The sequence below is a fragment of the Pseudochaenichthys georgianus genome, chromosome 1 (assembly GCF_902827115.2).
Source record: "Pseudochaenichthys georgianus chromosome 1, fPseGeo1.2, whole genome shotgun sequence".
NCBI classification, from domain to species: Eukaryota; Metazoa; Chordata; class Actinopteri; order Perciformes; family Channichthyidae; genus Pseudochaenichthys; species Pseudochaenichthys georgianus.
This window is the reverse complement of record NC_047503.1, coordinates 16473992-16494977: the sequence shown is the minus strand read 5'-3', so window position 1 is coordinate 16494977 and position 20986 is coordinate 16473992. Positions and strand designations below refer to the sequence as shown.

The 20986-nt window shown below is 40.6% G+C and overlaps 1 protein-coding gene across 2 annotated transcripts in view; it reads right to left on the bottom strand.

Annotated features, from left to right (window-relative positions):
- Positions 1-994: 994 nt before the first annotated feature.
- Positions 995-20986, bottom strand: part of nt5c2b (5'-nucleotidase, cytosolic IIb) — a 28822-nt gene continuing 8830 nt past the window's right edge. The window contains exons 3-19 of one of the 2 annotated variants that reach the window (XM_034096104.2): positions 20241-20314; positions 12188-12305; positions 11448-11543; positions 10830-10921; positions 10584-10641; positions 9911-10004; positions 9118-9171; positions 8944-9027; positions 8795-8836; positions 8555-8662; positions 7209-7275; positions 6797-6967; positions 6434-6514; positions 5870-5921; positions 5566-5626; positions 4953-5129; positions 995-3982 (exon numbers count right to left, since the gene is read on the bottom strand). In XM_034096104.2, coding sequence (XP_033951995.1) covers positions 3740-3982; positions 4953-5129; positions 5566-5626; positions 5870-5921; positions 6434-6514; positions 6797-6967; positions 7209-7275; positions 8555-8662; positions 8795-8836; positions 8944-9027; positions 9118-9171; positions 9911-10004; positions 10584-10641; positions 10830-10921; positions 11448-11543; positions 12188-12305; positions 20241-20314 — 1672 coding nt within the window. In that variant the 3' untranslated portion in view covers positions 995-3739. The remainder of the gene's footprint in view (positions 3983-4952; positions 5130-5565; positions 5627-5869; positions 5922-6433; positions 6515-6796; positions 6968-7208; positions 7276-8554; positions 8663-8794; positions 8837-8943; positions 9028-9117; positions 9172-9910; positions 10005-10583; positions 10642-10829; positions 10922-11447; positions 11544-12187; positions 12306-20240; positions 20315-20986) is intronic. The other variant, XM_034096183.2, reaches the window with a different exon arrangement.

The window sequence follows — 20986 nt, the reverse complement described above, 5'->3', positions numbered from 1 at the left end:
TATTTGAGTTTGAACCTCTAATCGTGAAGACATTTATCACAATAAGCAGTTGATTTGTATACCAATATATATTTATATTTTTCGCATGTAGATTACCATCCAATTTACATTTTTATATTTATCACACAATATACTAAATTAATATTTTGGACAGCATTGCTATTTACAAAATGTTGTTAACTCTTTCAACATTTCTCAAATGAATATACTAAATACTGTATACACTGTAATACAGTTCAGCATATTTATAATAAGTTGTGGTATCGATGTACATTGCACATCCTAGTTCAAACACTAGATGTCAACTACATTTTGTGAAGTCTTCCGATTGGCACAAACCCATTTGACCATGCCTGTTTGATAGTTACATCTGAATATGTAGGTGTTATGGTCTAGAAACAATGATCAAGAACTGGTTGAAAACTATGCATTTACTTTTGTTCGCCCGTGGCTGCAATTTTTTTTAATGTATGGCCCACAATCAAAAAAGGCTTGGCCACCCATAAGAGGTTTTCTGTGTACTTGAATACAGTCCACTTTTTGATTGAATTATTATTAACAAAGCTATCAGCAATTAAAGAGGCCCTATTGTTCTTTTTGGGGGTTTCCCTTTAGTGTGTTAAGGTTGTTGTGCATGTAATTGGTCTCCCCCCCTAGCGCTCCAACACATTGTGTGGGGTTTTCTAAAGGGCAGGAGATTTTTTTAGCAGTTGACCTATCAAAACAGAGCCGGCCAGCTAACCAATCAGAGCAGACTGGGCTCTGGTTTCAGACAGAGGGTGAAAAGAGGTGCTGCAGCACAGGCAGTATGAGAAGAATAAAGAGCTTTTTGAACATTAAAGCATGGAGAAGTGTCACAGTAGAGGAACAACATACAATTATGACCCTGAAAGTAAACATAATAGGGCCCCTTTGTGTAAAAACAACCTGACACAAGGTGAACCTGAGGTAAATAATTATATCACAGTAGTACAAAGAAAAAACAACAAGAAAATTATGAAAAACTATCTTTATTCTACATTTTTATGTAATTTACCTCAATGTACAGTCTGTAGGATAATTTCAGGAAACAAACAAACAAAACACTGTTCAAGAGAACATGAAGTGATATGCATAAAAACTAAAGATAGTTTAGAAAATGAAAGGTGAGTGTCTTGGCACCTGTTCATGTTGATGCATTAGGGCATATTTGCCAGGATTAAGTCAGGTAAAAAGGTAAGAAAAAGAAAATGGAAAGGTCTATTTACAGTTCTGTAAACCAGGGCCATTTAAAAACACTAGCTTATAAAATAAAAATAACCCCATGGTATTGATAACAAGTAACATCTGTTAAAGTCCCCTCATGTACGTTTTTCTTCTTTTATCTTACAGGTTTGTAGTTTTTTCTCCCCGTGTAAACTACAATGACAAATGAAAAGAATAGCTTTCCTATAACGGTCCACATAGAATTCCAACAGACGCTACCATAACCACCGCCTCAGCAGAGCAGATATGTGTGTTACTTTCACATGCATATGCAAAATATGCAAAGAAAAGACTACTTCCTATTAGCAGTGCAGCTGCCTGGTGTAGCACATCCAGTTATTCTATGTTAACGAATCAAAAATGAAGATACAAATGATTCATTTGTAAAGAAAAAGGAGGAAATATAAAATAATGTCCTACAAGCTGTTCTTCCATTGAGTAGCAGTTAAACAAATTCACCTGTCTCCACAGCAGATCAAGCCAAACCAAAGAAATGATGCAACAAGTAGACGGCATGTTTCTTCCCTTTTGTTGCCGCTCCAACACTTACAGTATCAATACAGCATGTAGAGACTAAATATAAAAAGGTGAGGAACGTTAACATACAGGATACAATGGTTAAAAGAAAAATAAATGTGTTTTTAAAAAATCAGGCAGTTCTCTTGATGCATTTGGACGTTTTTAAAGAACACAAATTAACAATAAAGGATGAAAAAAGATATTATCATTGGTGTTGGAGTCTTTACATGAACACTCCTTTGACTGACGGAAACAGTTTGTGTTGTTTCACACAACAGATATCGGAGTTTCTGCTCGTCTCTGTGCTCTTCCCAGTATGTGAAGTGGGCGGGGCTCTGTTTAAAACCGGTGATGTCACTTCTGTTAACCAATCAGAATTTAGGAACATATCAATCAAAATCTAATGACAGTAAATTGGCTAATGCACATTCTTGAACATGCTAGTTTACATACACGGCTGTTCGGCATATATTAGGAGTTGAATCAAACCGTTGGTGGTGTCATTGCAGAAGAGGAGCATGCAACAAGTTATTATATTTAAAAACTCATTAAAAAAAGACTGCTTCCATTGCACTTGTCCCACTTTGCTGGTGCTATCCCCCTCACACAGGCATACAAAAAGGTCTTGTCATGTCTTCAAACTCCTGGCGTTTCCAATCCTTTTGGAGTAAAAAAATGGATGGATGGAAAATAATGTACTGTCAATGAAGTCCTAACACAACGACCTGATGATGCATGTAAGCGGAACTCTTCATAAAGAAACCGAACGATGTATATATCTTGATAACTATCGAGTTGCCGTTTTAGCCATGCAAATGTGAAGTCAAGCGCTTAAACTCAGATCATCATCTAGTTTTCAACTGCTAACAGAGCTAGAATTAGCATATAGTCACTTCAGTGTTGAGAGGCTGCACAGGAGAATACTATACACAACTGTTAGACACACAGCAGATTTGACACCCAACAAAGCCCCAAAACCAAAGAGAAAGACAGTCTATCTAAAGTTATCTGAAAACACCTTATGTCCTTGCATACTAAGGCCACTTTCACACTACACAGTACACACTGGACAGATCCCATCTCTAAATCAGCTTGGCTGCAACATCTACCCTTTCAAAAGGCAATCTTCAACTTCACTGTGCAGAAGAAACACTGCATGTTAACAGCTGGTGGCATTAAACCGCTCGCTTGCTATTTCCAGCAACACTGCGGCAGGCATAATACACATGTACAGAACTCTGTACTTATTGTTGCTTGGTAACAAAATATCGTGTTTTCTCTCAACCAAAAATAAAAGCATCTGTTTAACGCCGACTTGTGCTTCAGTTTAGTACGAGGCATTCTTAGCTTACCGTCACTCAGGATGCTGCGCTCTGAGTGAGACACAAACACACACACACACAAGGTTCAAAACAAAGTACGAGTGAAAGAGACACAGAGAAACTAAACAGGTGGCACACTGAACATTGTTCCCATGTTGCATACAAAGAAAAAGAAAGTGTTTTAATACAGTGTGCATCTTTTTGTGTACACTGAAGCTGAGCAGTGTTTTAGCGAACAATATGTTAGGAATCTACGCAATCTGCTTCATTCACCAGCAGGCCTTTAAAGTCAGATTATAAAAACAGCATGGGATTTTCTTTAAGTCTGACGGGGAAAATAAAACAGAAAATATAATTAAGTTAATTAAAAAAAATTATAAAGTGTTTCTTTTTTCTATAAGAAGGAAGCTAGGGAAAGTTAGCTTTCAGAGGACCGAGCATGCATACAGTCTTCTGACAGTCATATGATCTGTTTGCTACTGGTCCGTTTTTTCTTTCCTCAGGAATCTGCAGTGTGTGTGTGTGTGTGCATACAGTATTGATATACACACACACACACACTGGAGATGCCTCACTTTGAGAGACAACTACCCAACTCTACTGGGAACATGAAAAGGAAGGAGCAGGAAGTGCCTTTCATCTCCATGTCCAGCCTATTCCTCCTCCTCCTCTTCCTCTTCCTCCTCATCATCATCTTCGTCATGGCAGTGAGTGATCTCCTGAGGAGTCTGGGGGAACAGGTTGGGGGGTTTGATCTCGCTGAAGGAGCGGGTCAGCTGGCTGCGTTTGCACTCCAGGTCCTTGCAGTCGCTGCAGTGGGTGCGGTTGCGCGTTGCCAGAGGCGACTCCATGTCGATGTCCACGTGGGCGTGTTCCACCGTCGACTCGTGGGGCATCTGGGGAGGAGGAAGTAGAAATGTGAGGGGAATAAAAAGATCGTTTAACAGAACAGTTTAATGATCTTGCTGATTTATTACAAGCATAACCCCCTATTTAAAAAAACAAGAAGAGAAGAAGTCCGGCAGTGGCTCAGTCAGTAGGGGCTTGGACTGTGAGCCGTAGGGCTGCCGGTTCAAGTCCCCGAATTAATCTAAATATGGAGTGTGGACTGCTACTTGGATAGGTCCCAGTTCACCTCCTGGGCCCTGCCGTGGTGCCCTTGAGCAAGGCACCGGCCCTCCAGAGCGATATAGCATTAACAACGTACATTTGTGTTACCTCTGTAGGGGGATTTTTTTAATAACCAAGATTTATTTTGATGCTTTTCTACTTTCCTTCTACTCATTTACATGCATATAAAATGCTCCTATCATTGAAAAATGTACATATGTAACACTGCCAAAAAAATCACATTTATTTTGAGTTGAAATATGATGTTTGATGTTAAAGTATTCACACTCCTCTACTGCCTGAGTCACTCAGGGCTGATGGCCAGATTCACACGCAGGGTAAGTTCAAAGAACTACCTAAATGAGACCTAGTGCCCTACTTATGAGCCTTGTGGGTATCTGTGTAACAGGATATGATAACCTACTTTGAGTTTGAGATAGCGCTGAAGCTGTAGGGCGGAACTAGCATTAAGTTTTATCCTCGTCTCATCCTGTGTCTGCTGTCCTAGAGGCAACATTTAGTAAATGTCCTTTTGACTGTTTGTTTACTTGTTTACCATTACCCACAACTTTTGCAGTTGATCCCGCCCTTGTTTCAGTTATTGTGATTTGAACATACTTGTGTATCATTTGCCTAAAATGCATTTTAATCTTGAGACTTATGTTTGGTGACTGGGGAAGGAAAGACCTTTGCTGACACTTGTGTTTCCCTTCTCCCTTCATGACAGTACTTTTTCATTTCCACACAGACACTCACCAGCACGTGAGCGGCTCTGAAGAGGTAGCTGAAGGGGTAGTACAGCAGGTTGATGAAGGAGGCGGCGTACAGGTCGGCGTAACGCATCACCTGGGAGGCGAACAGGGTCTGTCTGGAGCCGCTGCGGAACAGACTGCCCATCATGCCGTAACACATGTCCATGTCGTGGGTCACTTTCTAAAAGAGAGAAAGCAGAAGAAAAGAAAATATATGTCTCTATGATAAAGGCTCAACTGGCTCAGAAATACTTTTTATAAAAGGTACAATAAAAACACATTTAAAATCAGAATCAGTTTTTTACCCCAGTTGAAATTGGTTCAAATATTTATAATAACATAAAAAGTAAGAATGTGTCATAAAAGGATAACATAAAAGATAATATAAGAAATGTAAATAAGTCAAAAAAAATTAAGTGTAGTATCTTCATCAGAAATATAGGTGTGGTCGTTCATTGATAAGACCGTAGTGACTCAATGTTAATGATTCACCAATAGTAGGCTCATAAACGGTATCATACACATTGTAAATGCGGGCATTGATAACTAACCCGTTTCCGGGCGGCATGTGGAAAGGTCTCCTGTTGTCATAGAAACGGGGGTGATTAAGGCCGTACCTTGACTCTTCTCTGAATAGTGCTGATGTCTGGCCTCTCATTACTGCTGCTGTCCAGATGTCTGAGGAAGGACGAGAAGAAGACAGTGAGATGATGAGAGGGGGTATAAATATGTCTGCTGAAAGGTAATCTGTCACAGAGTTGATGCAACGACAAGTCGTGCCCAGTTAAAAATAACGTCAGTGAACCCCGCTTATCAGGATAGAGTCGACCCTTTTGACTTTACTCTGTCGAACCTGTTGTTTTCCCTCAAACAGAAAACTGATGTAAGTCACGTGAAGAGGTCAAAGGTCGGAGATCTTACTTGTAGAGTTCTGCCAAGAAAATGTCGAGGCCCTGCAGTTCCTCGAATAACGCTGAAAAACACAGGAAGAGCGTGAAAACAGGGTTCGAGTATCAGTGTATCAGTGAAGCGTTCCGGAGGCAGTGCTTTGCCGTTGTACCTTCTGGTCTCATGATCTTTATCACATTTAGCGTATTTACTTAGAGTGTTTCTCTGCGTTAACAGGTCTGACATTGCGGCTGCTGTTCTAGGTCACATCCCTGCTGAGACGGTTTCTATGCCACTAGGACTGCAGTACTGGGAAGCCAGTCTAAATGCAGATACATACACATATACATGGTAGAGGTGCACCGGCTCACTTTTCTTGTCTTTCAAGTGGGACATTCTGACTTGTTTTCTTCTTTCTACACAATATTATTTACAACATGAATATTTGTGTAATTTTTGAAAAAAATCTGTGTGCTCATAATAATACATAAGACACAAGAAATACACAGAGACATATGTTATACATTTAAAAATATGTAAAATAAATTGTATAATTCATTTAAAAGAATGAAAAGGTGTTTATTAAATTATATTAACTCCCACTCCTGCAGCAAGCGTTGTCCTTCACCCACACCCACTGACTGCACACACAGCAAGATGAGGGGGAGAGACCCCCCGCTGTTGGCAGAAGAGCCAGTCACTACGGTTACTTTATATGATTTACAATATGATATTTTTGCTAAAAATGTGGCTTGTGGCTTTTTTACAGGCCATAGTGTCTCTATGTGCATGATGTAAACGATTGTGCATGTATGTCAATTTGACACTGAAAATGGTCCAAATCCGCTCAGCAGCTGGTATTTCGGGGCATCTCTAGTATATGCGGTCAAGCTAGTATTTCTAAATGTCACTACACACGTGTGTTAGGGCCCGTGTTTACGTGTTTGCCTTCATACTCACAGCTCTTGTCGGTCCACACGTGCAGCTCCTGGGCGAGCTCGGGGATCACCAAGAACGTCCTCCAGCCTTGGCGCTTCTTGGACTTGAGGATGTCTCCGAAGATGTGGTCCCCGATGTACACGATGTCCTTCCCCTTGGCCCCCAGGAGGTCGCACACAATGTCAGAGGAACCTGGAGTAGAAGGAGTTTAAAATACCTGTATCTATCTTTGCTTTTAAATGAGCGTTTTAAAATCCCATTTTATAATGTGTTTCTTCTGCACTATTTCTTAATTCTCTGAATGTCTTTCATTGTTGTAAAGCACTTTGAATTGCCTTGTGTTGAAAGGTGCTATATAAATAAACTTGCCTTGCCTATCTAACAAAACTAACACAAGGTCAAAAAAGGGAAGACTGGTAGACAATAATCAGACCTCCAGAGTAGACGATGCCGTGCTGCAGAGGTCCAGTGTAGGTTCCAATCTTTAAACGCCCTGATATCTGAGATAAAGAACACAACATCCGATTGGTTAGAAAGGCCTGCGCACAATCACAGAGGTGAAACACTCAAATGGACCTGAATAAAGCCACATGCTAAAACTACATTTTACACCTTAACAGATTTGAAGATGCATCAAGTATATACACGTTTTCTTTTTTCGTGCATAACTAGAAACTCTGTAGTTGTTCCCCATGTCATTCATGCTAATTGTTAGCTCAAAGAGAATATCTGTCCTTATTTGTAGAATGCAACCTATCTGCAAACGACTACAATTTATCAGATTGTTTAGAAAGTAATGGGGAAACAAAGACAACTCATAATAGGCGCTTTCACACCAAGTACTTTTCCCAGGAATCGTTCCCGGAACTCTTTAGTTCCGGAACTATCTAGTAGATCGCGTTCACACCGGAATAAGTCCCTGAGGGAGCATTACGCAAATGAAGCCGCTGCCGTCACTTCTTCTTCTGCTTTGGGTTTACTGGCAGGCCGCAAACAACTTTACTGCCGCCCGAAGTCCCGGGTAAATCACCAGAAGCGCCGACACCTCCTCATCACTCCACCGCTCCCACGTTTTATTTTGTGTTGCCATAAGTTAGTCTCTCTCCGTTGGTGCGCTGGGCCAATGCTAATGCTAATAATGCTAATGCAAGCAAATAAAATGGCGGCTTCACAAAACTTTTCGGAGTTTCACGGGGCGTGGTTTGCAATTCGCCCAGCCAATCAGAAATTGGAACCTTTTCCTCCCCAGGAAAGTACCACCTCTCTAGCAGGGCCTGAAAAAGGGTGAAAAGGTTCCCGAATTTTTTTTCTAGTTCCAGATCTTTTTGGTGTGAATGCAAAATCCCAGGAACTATCGGAACTATTCCTGGGAAAAGTACTCCGGTGTGAAAGGGTTAGGGTTAGGGTTGTTTGAGACAATTATTGTTGTTGTGACATCAATTCAGCTTTGCCCACTCTGATCTGAATCATGAGTGAAGCTGAATAAGAGCACGAGCATCTAGATGTTGTCTACTTTTGTCTGGGTGCTGTATTTTTTAACTATATGTCAAGACAACACATTTGAAATCCATTCTTTAAAAGCGTTTTTTCAAGAAGCAGTGTCAGATGTGTGCAGAGCATGGCTGCAAACTGACCAAAGACTAAATGGGAGACAATGTGACACATATTATAATTTCAGTCTGAGAAAGGTCATGTATTTCTAGAAAAGAGGCTTCAACATGTCCATAACTCTCTGCGTTCCACATCGATAAACACTGTCTCAGCTCTGCGTCTGCTCACCGTGTCCACCTGTCTGAGCACCGTCCCCTCTCCGAAGAACAGCGGCTTCCTGGCGTCCACCAGGATCAGATCGAAGTAGGACTGCCAGGGCCGGTGGGAGGTTCCAGGCTGTAAAACCAACACACACACACAGGAAGTAAAGCCACGCGGAGGTAAGAGCAAGAAATGTGTCTTCCACCTTCACCTGCATGTACAACACATTAAAAAGTGTGAAGAGCAGGGGGGGGGGCAATGTTTTACCTTGGGGCCGTGGGGGAAGTCAAACAGGTAGGTCATGATTTTCTGAAAGAACACAACACACACCGCAGTGTTTAGAGTAGCTAAAACAGACTAACCGGGAGCTTTGGAGTGCACAGTTCATCATAATCCTTGAAAGCACCGTTACTCACCTCTGTGTATTTGTAGTCGCTGTTGGTAGCCAAGAAAACCTTGGCTACTTCATTCATCCTGCTGAGGAGAAGAGACAGCTTCCCCTGGAGGGAAAATAAAAAGACTTTAGCATCTTTACAAACCAGCAGATTATAACAAGAATGTGTTCCTATATAAATACAAGTACTACTTACATCTCTCACAACATATTTCTCCAAGTTCTCCACTGTCTTCTGCTTCAGAGTACCCTGCAACGAGAGACACGAGAGTCCGAATAATTAATGCCACGGTAACAGTTGAGTAACAGTTGTCAGTGGCAACCCACACAGAGCACATAAGGACTCGTGGCATTTAGCGGTAAGCAAGGTTTTTCTTTTTTTAGATAGTGAAAAGATGCAACTGGTCACACAATGTGAGAGCAGTTGCAACAGAAATGATTTGAAATAGAAAGTGATTATGCTATCGAATGTATTGGCCCTTTTTCTCACAACTAGAGAGTTAATGGCCTCTGGATTTTGAGGGAAATGTTGCAACTTCCACGAGGTAAAATTATTGTTTGTGTCTGGTGGCATTAGAGAGCTTAGATAACACACTACTTAAACTTGTAATGAGAATTGTTCACCATTTTGTAACATTTAAAGACAATACAATGAATTCATGAATCTGAACAAATAACCAACCCATCAATCAAAATTGAAAGTTATTTTTTTGTCAAAGAAATGTCTGAATATCTTTTGAATCCCACGTTCAGTGAGGTGAAATGACTGTTTTTGTGAATGAGTCTGGTGGCTTTGAACAGGGGGTGGATAACAAACTACTTCAACTGGAGATGAGCATTTTCAAAATGTAACTAATTTTACGTGATTTTTAAGGGCCTCTTTATAATGACTTTTTTTTTGTCATTTGTGACTGGTGGCTGTCAAGAGAGTGCAGATAACTCAGTGACTAACTGACAGACTGAGAAAAGGACTTTCAAAGGGGTCTCACCTTGAAGTGGACCCAGTCGACGGCGTCGCGGACGTCCTGGAACATGCTCTGGTAGGACATGAAGAGGTCGCCATTTTTGAAGCCACTTTCACAGCTGGGGGAGAGGAGCACAGACACACACGAGCACAGCCGTTGGACAGGCCACATTTTTACAGAAGGTTTTCAAAAACATGACATTTTGTTTTTTTGTTTGCTTTTAAATGGGATAGCCTTCCCTTGTTGGAGGGGTCCCCAGCCAAACAGGAAAGCATTCTCCCCCTAAAAGACCAACAACCAGGTTTCAGAGGACAAAGGACATGCAACCATTCCAGATTACACTCTCAACAGATTGACAGGAAATTAGGTCTGCTCCGAGTAACATTTTAAAAGATTATCTCGTAGCTATATCAAGATTGCATTCTCTTTAAATAGTTAGTGAGAACATCGTTCATTCTATCTCACTCTGATAATAATCCATGCTTTTCTACCATTAGTAGAAGAGATTAATATAAATCATTGTTACAGAGAAACAAAGATGGCTGTACTCCCATTTGATTTCCATTTAAAACAATTAGCTTAGATTAGCGGTTGAGACACCTGCACCCTCCCATGCTGACCCAGGTTTGGTGAGCAACTGTCTTTGCGTCACCCGACACTTGTTGCATGACAGATAGCGTTACAAAAAGTTCCTTACCTTGTGTATCTATCACAGTTGGAGAAAAAATCCCCAAGACAAGCAAAGAGGTAGGTCTCTGTGAAAGAAAAAGAAAGGAGGGAAGGGGGGTCTTTAGTGAGGAAGCAGCTCGATCATCTGACAGGGGAAATGTTCCGTTTGAATCTCCCATTACATCATGTTCAGCTTTTAATCAGATTAAAAGTCTTGCAGGTTTATGTTCGCTGCAACAGTCCCGTGATGCTTCTCTGAGCTCAGAGGCCTTACCTGGCAGGTTGAAGAGTGTGTTAAGGATATAAAAGCGCTCCGTGTCATCCCTCTGGATGAACTTGTTTGGGTACCGTTCGCGGATCTCGGGGCTGGGAAAGGAGAAAGAGACAAGAGTACATTTGTGTTGGTCCTTTTTTTTTTTTTTTTTTTTTCACTCACATATTTAGAGCTGACAATGTCGGAAAAAAAGCTAAATCAAGGTTGGTAAAGCATTTTAAGAGTTCAACTCAAACACTTTTTAAGCACTTTCAAGGTCATTTAACCAACATTTGTCAACCCTAATGTAACTGCTTATTCCAACAGCTGTTCATTTCAACATTCATTTCATTTCTTGATCACGCTTATTTAATTTTGAGCTAACTAAATTCCCAGAAGACAACCAACAAACAGCGTATAATTCAATAACATATTTGTAACATGTGATTATAATCAAGCATTTCTAAAGGAGTTTAATTGAAATCAAAGTATAATACCAAGCTAGAAAACAAACTGTTCTTTTTAAGCATTTTCCAAACTTTCAACACTTTGAACAAACCCTGCAAAGTTATCAAACTGGATTATGATTTATGATCCTTTTCAGATGATAGGGGGGGCGGGGATGTGGGACACACTTACCCTCGGAGGAAGTTGAATCCATGGCAACAGACCAGGATGTTACCGTAGGCATCAACCTTCAACAGGTTTCCATACATGGTATCATACACAAGACCCCTGAGAGTCGGAGGGAACAGCATTAGTCTACAGTGCAGCATTTACACCGTGTATCACAATGTTGAACATTATTGACATATAAAACTCTCCGTGTAATACAGCGCTACAAAAAAACTGCATAGGTGTATTGTAAACTATGTAGTTGTATAGTACAATAAGTAACCAAAAGAGACTGAAAAATAGATTTGTATATCGAGACATTTCCAGTGTGTATTTCCACACACACACACACACACACACACACACACACACACACACACACACACACACACACACACACACACACACACACACACACACACACACACACACACACACACACACACACACACACACACACACACACACACACACACACACACACACACACACACACACACACACACACACACACACACACACACACACACACACACACACACACACACACACACACACACACACACACACACACACACACACACACACACACACACACACACACACACACACACACACACACACACACACACACACACACACACACACACACACACACACACACACACACACACACACACACACACACACACACACACACACACACACACACACACACTTTACTGACATAATACCTAGGTTTATAAGCATTAATGAAATCTGACCTGGTGGGGAAGGTCGGGTCGTAGACGAAGCTGAGCAGCTCCTGGGGGTAACCGATTGAGACCAGCCGCTCCACCGTCAGCTCGAAACCCAGGGACTCGTACTCTGGTGACTTGTACACTGGAAATTAAACAGACACACACATTCAACACAATAAAAGGTAACAATGCATGTGATGCTACAGTACAATTTGGGGTCTAATCTGCTATATAAAAGGTTTTTGTTGTTGACATTTAAAAAAAAAAGATTCAATGCTACGTTTACAGTATGTTGTTTTATTTCTGGCTTATTGAAGCGATTACTCTGATCACTGCTTTATTGTTAGACTTTGTTGGTCACTTTGAACTGAATAACGAATCAATTAATCAATTAGTCGCTCGTCAGACAAGGAATATATAATAAATATCATATTTGACATTTATGAAGAAAATAATTCAAAAAGTCCCGTGATTTCAGTTTTACAAAAATGAAGTTTTTCTTCAGCTTTTTCTCTGATTTAAGTATTATTATTAAATATAATGTTATTATTTTTTAGGTTTTTTGATTGTTGATCTGACAAAACAAACTATTTGAACTTGTGATGGCCATTTTTAACTATTTTCTGACATATTAAAAACAAGAAAGAATCTGATCAATTGATCAATATAAAAGATAAACAACATTTGAAAGTAAAACATGTTAAATTGTTGTATATGTTGGTCAGAAAATCACAAAGCAGTTAAAAATGTGTATGGAACCTTGGTTTAATAACTACAGATGTCTTCAAAAGGTGACAGTGAAGCTGTCCTGCTCTTTGAGAGACAACAGTCACTAATGTATAGCTGTTGAAGTGGTAAAGGTCAAGCCTGTGGAACATGTCACATACATGTCAAATGTACACTATATTAATATGTATACAGTTAAAGGAACATGACCTGCCATTACACAACTAACAAGGTTTCATTAGAGGTGACACACACTCAGTGGAGCTCAGTGTCACTCAACATGTTTTCACTCTCCAGTGAAACCCCCCCCCCCCCACACACACTTGCCCTTGTCTTTCCTCGCCATCAACAAGGCCCTCTGTGTTTTGCACACAAATCCACAGAAAGAAACAGGATCAGGCGTGAAAATGAAAAGTCACTGATGAGCCCTCCCCAACCATGTCACCGCTACATATTTACCAAAACCGAGGAGGGGGGGGGTCTGAAAATAAACAAAACTCAGATTGATGCTGCGCTCAGAATAACCCCGCAGAGGATTTAAATGCTATGTGACACTGGGAAGAGACTATGTCAGATGTTATAAATACGATGGGAGAATGTGCTTGTGTTGTTGCCTGCTTTCCACAGTCCCAGTGGGGGGAGAAATGTTGGCTGATGATGCTTGGATAGAGGACAGTTAGAAAGGGTTGGGGGGGGGCAGCATTGGAGGACACACATCTGTGTCCTGCTCCGTGCTGAGTTACACACAGAAGCTTAATGTATGCACGGGGGTACAGGAACATCTTGTGTAGAGCAAAGCTTTTGTTGATGCAGCTCTGAAAGCATCAGCCTGTTTCTGCATTATAATCACGTAACCTCTCCCCCTTTCTCCCTCCACAACCCCCCCGCTGTGGTCTCCCAGCAGAACTCAGGCTTTGGGCCGGGTGCCCGGAGCAGCAGCGTACAGCCACGAAACTGCCCGTACTCCTCCTGCTTCTCGTCCATCGCTTGTCATAATCTTCTTTAAGCTCTACAAAGAAACCTATTTTAAGAGCCGTTGCCCTCCGTCGCCTTTGCTATCATCACTCTCTCCTTCTCTCTGGGGCTCTTTCCACGTGTTGACCTTGGGACACTGGGGCGGTCCTCCCACTCGCATAGCAGGCAATCAAATCGCATCTCTAGGTAATGTCAAAGTGAGTCACGCTTGTCATTTAGGAGCAGGAAGTGGTTTTATTACATAATAACCAGATAAGGGTTGTTACACGCCATCAATTTCACAACTGAATTGAACCGAATGGAAAACCTGGTTTCAAATCAGAGGATCTAAAAGGCTCATTTTCAGGTTCATATTTGTATGTAGTGCCTCTACTGGGACGTGTCTCCTCGCTTAAATGTTCAAAAAGCTCTCTATTTTTCTCTTACTGCAGCACCTCTTTTCACCCTCTGTCTGAAACCAGAGCCCAGTCTGCTCTGATTGGTTAGCTGGCAGGCTCTGTTGTGATAGGTCAACTGTTTAGAGATGTCCGGCCCCTTATCCATACACTGTGTTAGAGCGATAGCCAACCGAAGCGCGAGTGTTACATAGTGATGTCATTATGTCACAGAAGTAAACTAAGGAGTCCAATGGAGGCGTTTCATGCATCGAGACCTAAAAAACACACTAAAGGAAAGGTGAAACCAAAAGATCAAATGTTTAAATCTGATTTGTCCAAAAAAATACACAACACCTTGTTTCCCTCTGAGCCCCTCTCACAGAAACATGTTGTCTGACATAATAACCAGATCTGTGCTCACAGAAAAGTAAACACCCTGACCATAATCATAACTCAGGGTTCTTACACCTTTTCCAAAGTCAAAGTCAAGCACTTTCAAGGTGCATTTTCCAGCAGCTTACAGCTGTTGTAAATTACATATTTATATACACATACTCAAATGATTATTTCCCTACCTCACATTAAATCAGATGTTCCTTATGCTATAAACAACCACATGTGTGTTTTGTGATAGCCTTCTACACGAGGATGGAAAATTAAAGAAAAGAAAACTAAGTTTAATATTTCAAAAGGAGTGACCTGTACGTAGACTGGGCCTCCCATATAACCTGGCTGAGCCGATATACAACTATCAGCCAACCTTTCAACACATTATTGATTAATTGTTGAGGTACTTTTAGGTTGGCAGTGAACACAAGTCAGAGGTACATGGTGTACTTCTACTCACTACAGTTCAGAGGTACATGGTGTACTTTTACTCCACTACAGTTCAGAGGTACATGGTGTACTTCGACTTCTCTACAGTTCAGAAGTACATGGTGTACTTCTACTGCACTACAGTTCAGAAGTACATGGTGTACATGGTGTACTTCTACTCACTACAGTTCAGAGGTACATGGTGTACTTCTACTCCTCTACAGTTCAGAGGTAGATGGTGTACTTCTACTCACTACAGTTCAGAGGTACTTGGGCTGCAGTCGGATAGTTTAAAAATCAGCTCCTAAGTTCTAACCCTATCGTCTATTCCTTGACCTCTGAGTGAAACGTCACGGGGTTAAGGGATAGTGGATAGGAGAATTCAAAAGGACTTAGGAGAAGAGACTGCGGTACTTTAGAGAATCCGAATGCACTTTCACTATCCGACGTGTTTATGATGCGCCAGCGGACGTCATTGTGTGCGTCTGCTGCTGTGGGGAAACTATGGAAACCACAGTTTTCTATACAGCGGACGACAACATGGATGTTTAATAAGAACGAGGGACTGCTGTGAACTCATCTAGAGACTCTGCCCCGTGCTCTGATGCTGCTGCTTTGCTTTATGAACGTAGACAACAGAGAAACAGATTCTTCAGGACCAAAGTTGGAATTGAAATAAAAAAGGAAAGTGAAACTTATGCTCGTCACCCTCTCCCTCCGGTCCACATTAATACCAATGATCCCAATACGTATGATTGTATGAACTAAAGATCTTAAAATCAATACAGATGTATTTATTATAAACATTAGTGGTCCTTAACATCTATCACTGTGTATATCACCATTCAAACATCTTTTAAAAGTTGAACAAACCCCACACAGCTCAGTAAAGACTGAAATGTTGACTTTATTTGATAACTTCAGTGAAAACTAACGTTCATATTTCTCTTTTTGATTATAATACTGATGAACGTTCAAAACAAAGCACTTTGGCAACTTACCACCTATGTTTTAAAATGCTTAATAAGCACCGTAACTTTCATGATATCATTTCTCCGTCATAATCGGTTGTTTCCGTGAACGGCCGACTGTTGAGTGACGGCAAATGCTGCGGCTGCAAGGCATTGTGGGGCAGCATTTTCGCTTCTCCTGCCGGTTAGGGAGGTCCAGTGGTTCCTAAGCTAAAGGAGGTTATAAAGGAAGTTTGAAACCTCCTTTCCTATCATTCTCATCATTCTAGAGAATTCGAACGGCACTTATCATGGCTGCCACTGAGGGACTTCCGGGTCATTTCACTCCTTTAGGAAGGTTCCTAAGCTAAATGGACTATTCGACTTCAGCCATGGTGTACTTCGACTCCACTACATTTCAGAGGTACATGGTGTACTTCTCCTCCACTACATGTATTTAATCCCTTTAGTTACTTCACAGATGTGGATGAATGATGTGAAATATAATCAAGTGTTAAATCAGACTTTAGTTCCACCTGGAGTAAATCCACCAGCTACCCTGCAGTCTACAAAGTACTTCAAACTAGCTGCACCTTCACCAGCTTTGAGAACACTTTCATGATCAATCACTATAAAACACATCATATATATTATTCTGAAATGGACCAATCTGCACAATGACTACTTTTACTATATTTTGATGAGAATACTTTTATACTTTCACTTGAGGAACATTTTGAATGCAGGACTTTTACTGTAACAGAGTATTCCTACACTCTGGTACTTCTACTTTTACTCAAGTACAAGATCTGAGTGTACACACACACACACACACACACACACACACACACACACACACACACACACACACACACACACACACACACACACACACACCACACACACACACACACACACACACACACACACACACACACACACACACACACACACACACACACACACACACACACACACACACACACACACACACACACACACACACACACACACACACACACACACACACACACACACACACACACACACACACACACACACACACACACACACACACACACACACACACACACACACACACACACACACACACACACACACACACACACCACACCACACACACACACACACACACACACACACACACGGCTCTTTTACGTCCAGTCTGATGAGATCGTTGCCAGTTAATTATACTCCCGCTGCTCCGATAGCTGAGGTGTGAGTTCTCTCCAGAGTGTACGGGCCAGGTCACCGCAGGCCTAAATGTAATGTACCCCCCCCCCCCCCCTCACACACACAAGGTAAACAACCCGCACCCTTTTCCTAATAGAGCCCTCAAACACAATCCCATGAAAGTGTGCCTTAATCTGAACCATGCCACATCGCTATCTATATTAGAAGAACGCGTCATCGGTTTTATTTTATCTGCGGCTGCTGACAAATGTAGGCCTTTGTCACAGATGTATGACACCATGAAAGATATCGGGAATAAAATAGAAGCGCCGCCTCTGGGTCTACAGGGCAGCCAAAAGTGTGTTTGGAAACGAGGACACAAATATGTGTTTCTCTCGGTAAAACTTGGCTAGTGGTTGGGTAACATTCTGGGCCACAAAGAACAGACGAGGCAATGTTGTGTGATGTTGGTTGCAGTCTTATGAAATACTACAACATGTGACGTGGTATGCGTGGTATTTTCTAGATAAAACAGTCTCAGTTTTAGAAAATGTGTAAAACATTTCTAAAAGCCCAGAGAAATGTTTAATGTCTTGTTTTGTCGCTCCAAAAACCAACAATATTATTTTCTAATATGTTATTAAACAGAGAAAAGCAGAAAATCTCCACATTTTAAAATCTACATTTTTGGCATTAAAAATGACAGTATTATTACTCGTGATTATTATGATCTTATAATATAATTGTCAATATAATATTTAGTTTTTTTTTCTTTTTTCGAGCGTGTAAAACCAAAGAAAATACAAATGAAACAAAAGATGATAAAGACATGATGCAGTACTATACAAATGAATGCAATAATAAAACGAAATGTTTAATTAATAATTGAATAGTCTGTAGTATCATTGTCTGATATCAATAAACAACAAAGCTTTAGCTAATTACACGTCTGAAAAGGTCGGAAGAAGTTTACACTTATTTAATCCGACCCCTTCTCCCCCTTTTTTCTTTTTTCTTTGTATATCATATGTTAACATACAATATCAATGTATACTTTAACCTTGAATAATTTATATAATGATTCATATAATATAGACAGGCAAGTTAGGAGAATGGTCTCTATATATATATTTATATATATATATATGTCCATACACAAATTCATACAAACACAAATTCATAAATAGAACACAAAACAAGAATATAAACAGTTATGGTTTAGCGGTGTCCTCCCTGTGCCTTGTGAGAAGTGTGTCTTTATACCTCTTTTTGAATAGTTGGATGTTTGGACATCCCTTTAGCTCCTCACTCACGTTGTTCCAGATCTTCACCCCACAAACACAAACACAAAAACGTCTCTTTGTTGTGCGCACCCTAACATTAGTGAATATAAATTAACCCCGTAAATAATAATTCCCTTGTCTTTCATGGAACAATATCTGAATATTCCCAGGTCATTGAACGTTGTTTGCCTTAAACATGATTTGTGCAATTTGGAATTCAACAAGATCTGACAGTTTTAATAATTTTAGCTCTAAGAATAGCAGACATTTTTTATAAGTCTTATTGCTCTTTTTTGTAGAATAAATAGGGATTGTGTTGTAGTTTTATAATTACTGCCCCAAACCTCTGCACAGTAACTTAAATAAGGTAACACCGATGAACAGTAAAGAATGTAGCGGCAATTTTGATCAAGAATCTGTTTTGCCTTGTTTAATATAGCAATACTACTTAAATACTCATATATATGTCAACCAACTTATTGATTAGTCAACAACTGGTTGCTGTGCTAGTCATTAAGGATAAACGTCTCTATGGTAGAATATCTGATTAGTATCATTCACATAAGTTGTTATTTAGCAATTGGTATCCAACATTAATGGACTCCTGTTGGCCAATCAGAAAGGGTGTACCGTGTTTTTCATACCTAGATTTTTCAAGGCAAAATTCCTCAATATATAGCAGACACATTTATTTACTTTTCACCTTGATATTTCCTACTTTCTAACTGAATTCCGGAAAAAGTTGTGTTTTGGATTTTTCCTCACAGAAATACTTTGTATAAACAAGCCCACATTTCGAGCATTTTGCACATTTGAAATGCCGTTAACAACCCCCTGATACACAAATACCGGCGGGGCTGTGACACCATGATGATGGAGTACCTCTGTGAATCTAAACCTGAACAGCATCCAGAAAGATACATGATAGCCGTGCTTTTTAAGTAAACATTAACACTCGGTTATGAGCGCCCATAAAGAGCCTCATGTCAACAGCTGAGCGTCTGTAATATCTCCGGCGGCCTGAGCGGGGATCGGACGGCGGAGCCGGAGAGGGACTACGAGTGATCCCCGTTCTCATGGGAGCCATCACTGGACAAAAACAAACGTGACCCGCTTTTCAAAGTCAGGGAGGATGTATTTATAGAGACAGCGAGACCAAAAACTGCAGCTGAGTCACAGCGCAGAGTGGCTTTAAAATCAGGGTATTTTCAACCAGGTTAGATGTCAGTAGGAACAAGAACAACTCTGTGTGCCAGGGAGCTCGGCTTAACATGTTCTTATCTAAGTGTCACCGGCGTTGACATAAATAATATTTTGTGGATTTGCTGCAGTCCTGGGGGGATGGTAGGGTGGCCAGATATAGAGTTGAAAAGATAGGATAGTGAGAATTTAACTTCCATGCAAAATATGTTCAATACTTGGAGATTTGTTTTGTTTTAAAAATTCACCCAGGAGACTGAAGATCTGTTATGCAATCCTCTGGCCAACTTGGACTGCTACCGAACATTTAAAAGTACCAAAAAGTAAAGCGCAGTGTTGGAACGATAGATGACTTTATCAACCAAGACTTTTATCAACTGTGTTCCAATCAACAATAAGAATTTATGCCACAGTTTTAGAATAAACGTCACATTTCTGTAAAACCTTTCGCCAAAGTTCAATTGTGACATTTAAAAAGAAGTCAGAAAACCCATCGACTTAAATCCTTATTTTCCTTAAAAGATAGAAAATATATCAAAAGGTGCATCAAACTTACCTGCTAAAGTGTAATCCATGTCAAAGCCAAAGCATTTAATCTTCTCCATTGCCAAGCTTCTGTTGACAAACACTCTGTGGGACACAAGTAGAGGTACATGTTTTAGTTTCAATGCCATTTTCAACAATAAGATTAGCATGAGCAATCTGGCAGACCCAACAGAAGTTGTGTCTCCAACTGGATGGACTCACTATAACCAATTTGTGGGCCTAGATAATCGGTCTATTCGGTATGAAGAAAGGATGGCAATGTGAAACGGTCTAAAAATACTGCTGCAACTCAACAAGCCAATTACACGTTCAATGACATTTACAAAAGATCAAGCCCTTGGCCATTTGCATTCAGAACTTTGGGGATAAATGGTGACATTCTTTTTGATCCGATCAAAGAAGACAAACGACTTGCCGTATTTTCATGAAACTTTGTTGACGTGAAATAGGGCCAAGGAAGCATCCATAACATTTTGCAAGTGATCCGAATCACGGGGCATTAAGCTCATGCTTCACTTGTATTAACAGTGCCGTAGGGTATTTCTGCTACTTTGATGTGACGTCGGAATCATCAAACAATGTTGTACCCAACGCCCTCTTGAGTAGGACCAACAACTCGGCTTGAACAATTAACGGGTTGCTTTAACACTGAGCAATAAAGACAACACATCTTCTTTATAGCGCTTGTAAAAACAACTTCCTATCCCATAAATCAGAACACCATTGACCTTCGCGGAGGTTCCACTTTTCCCTCAG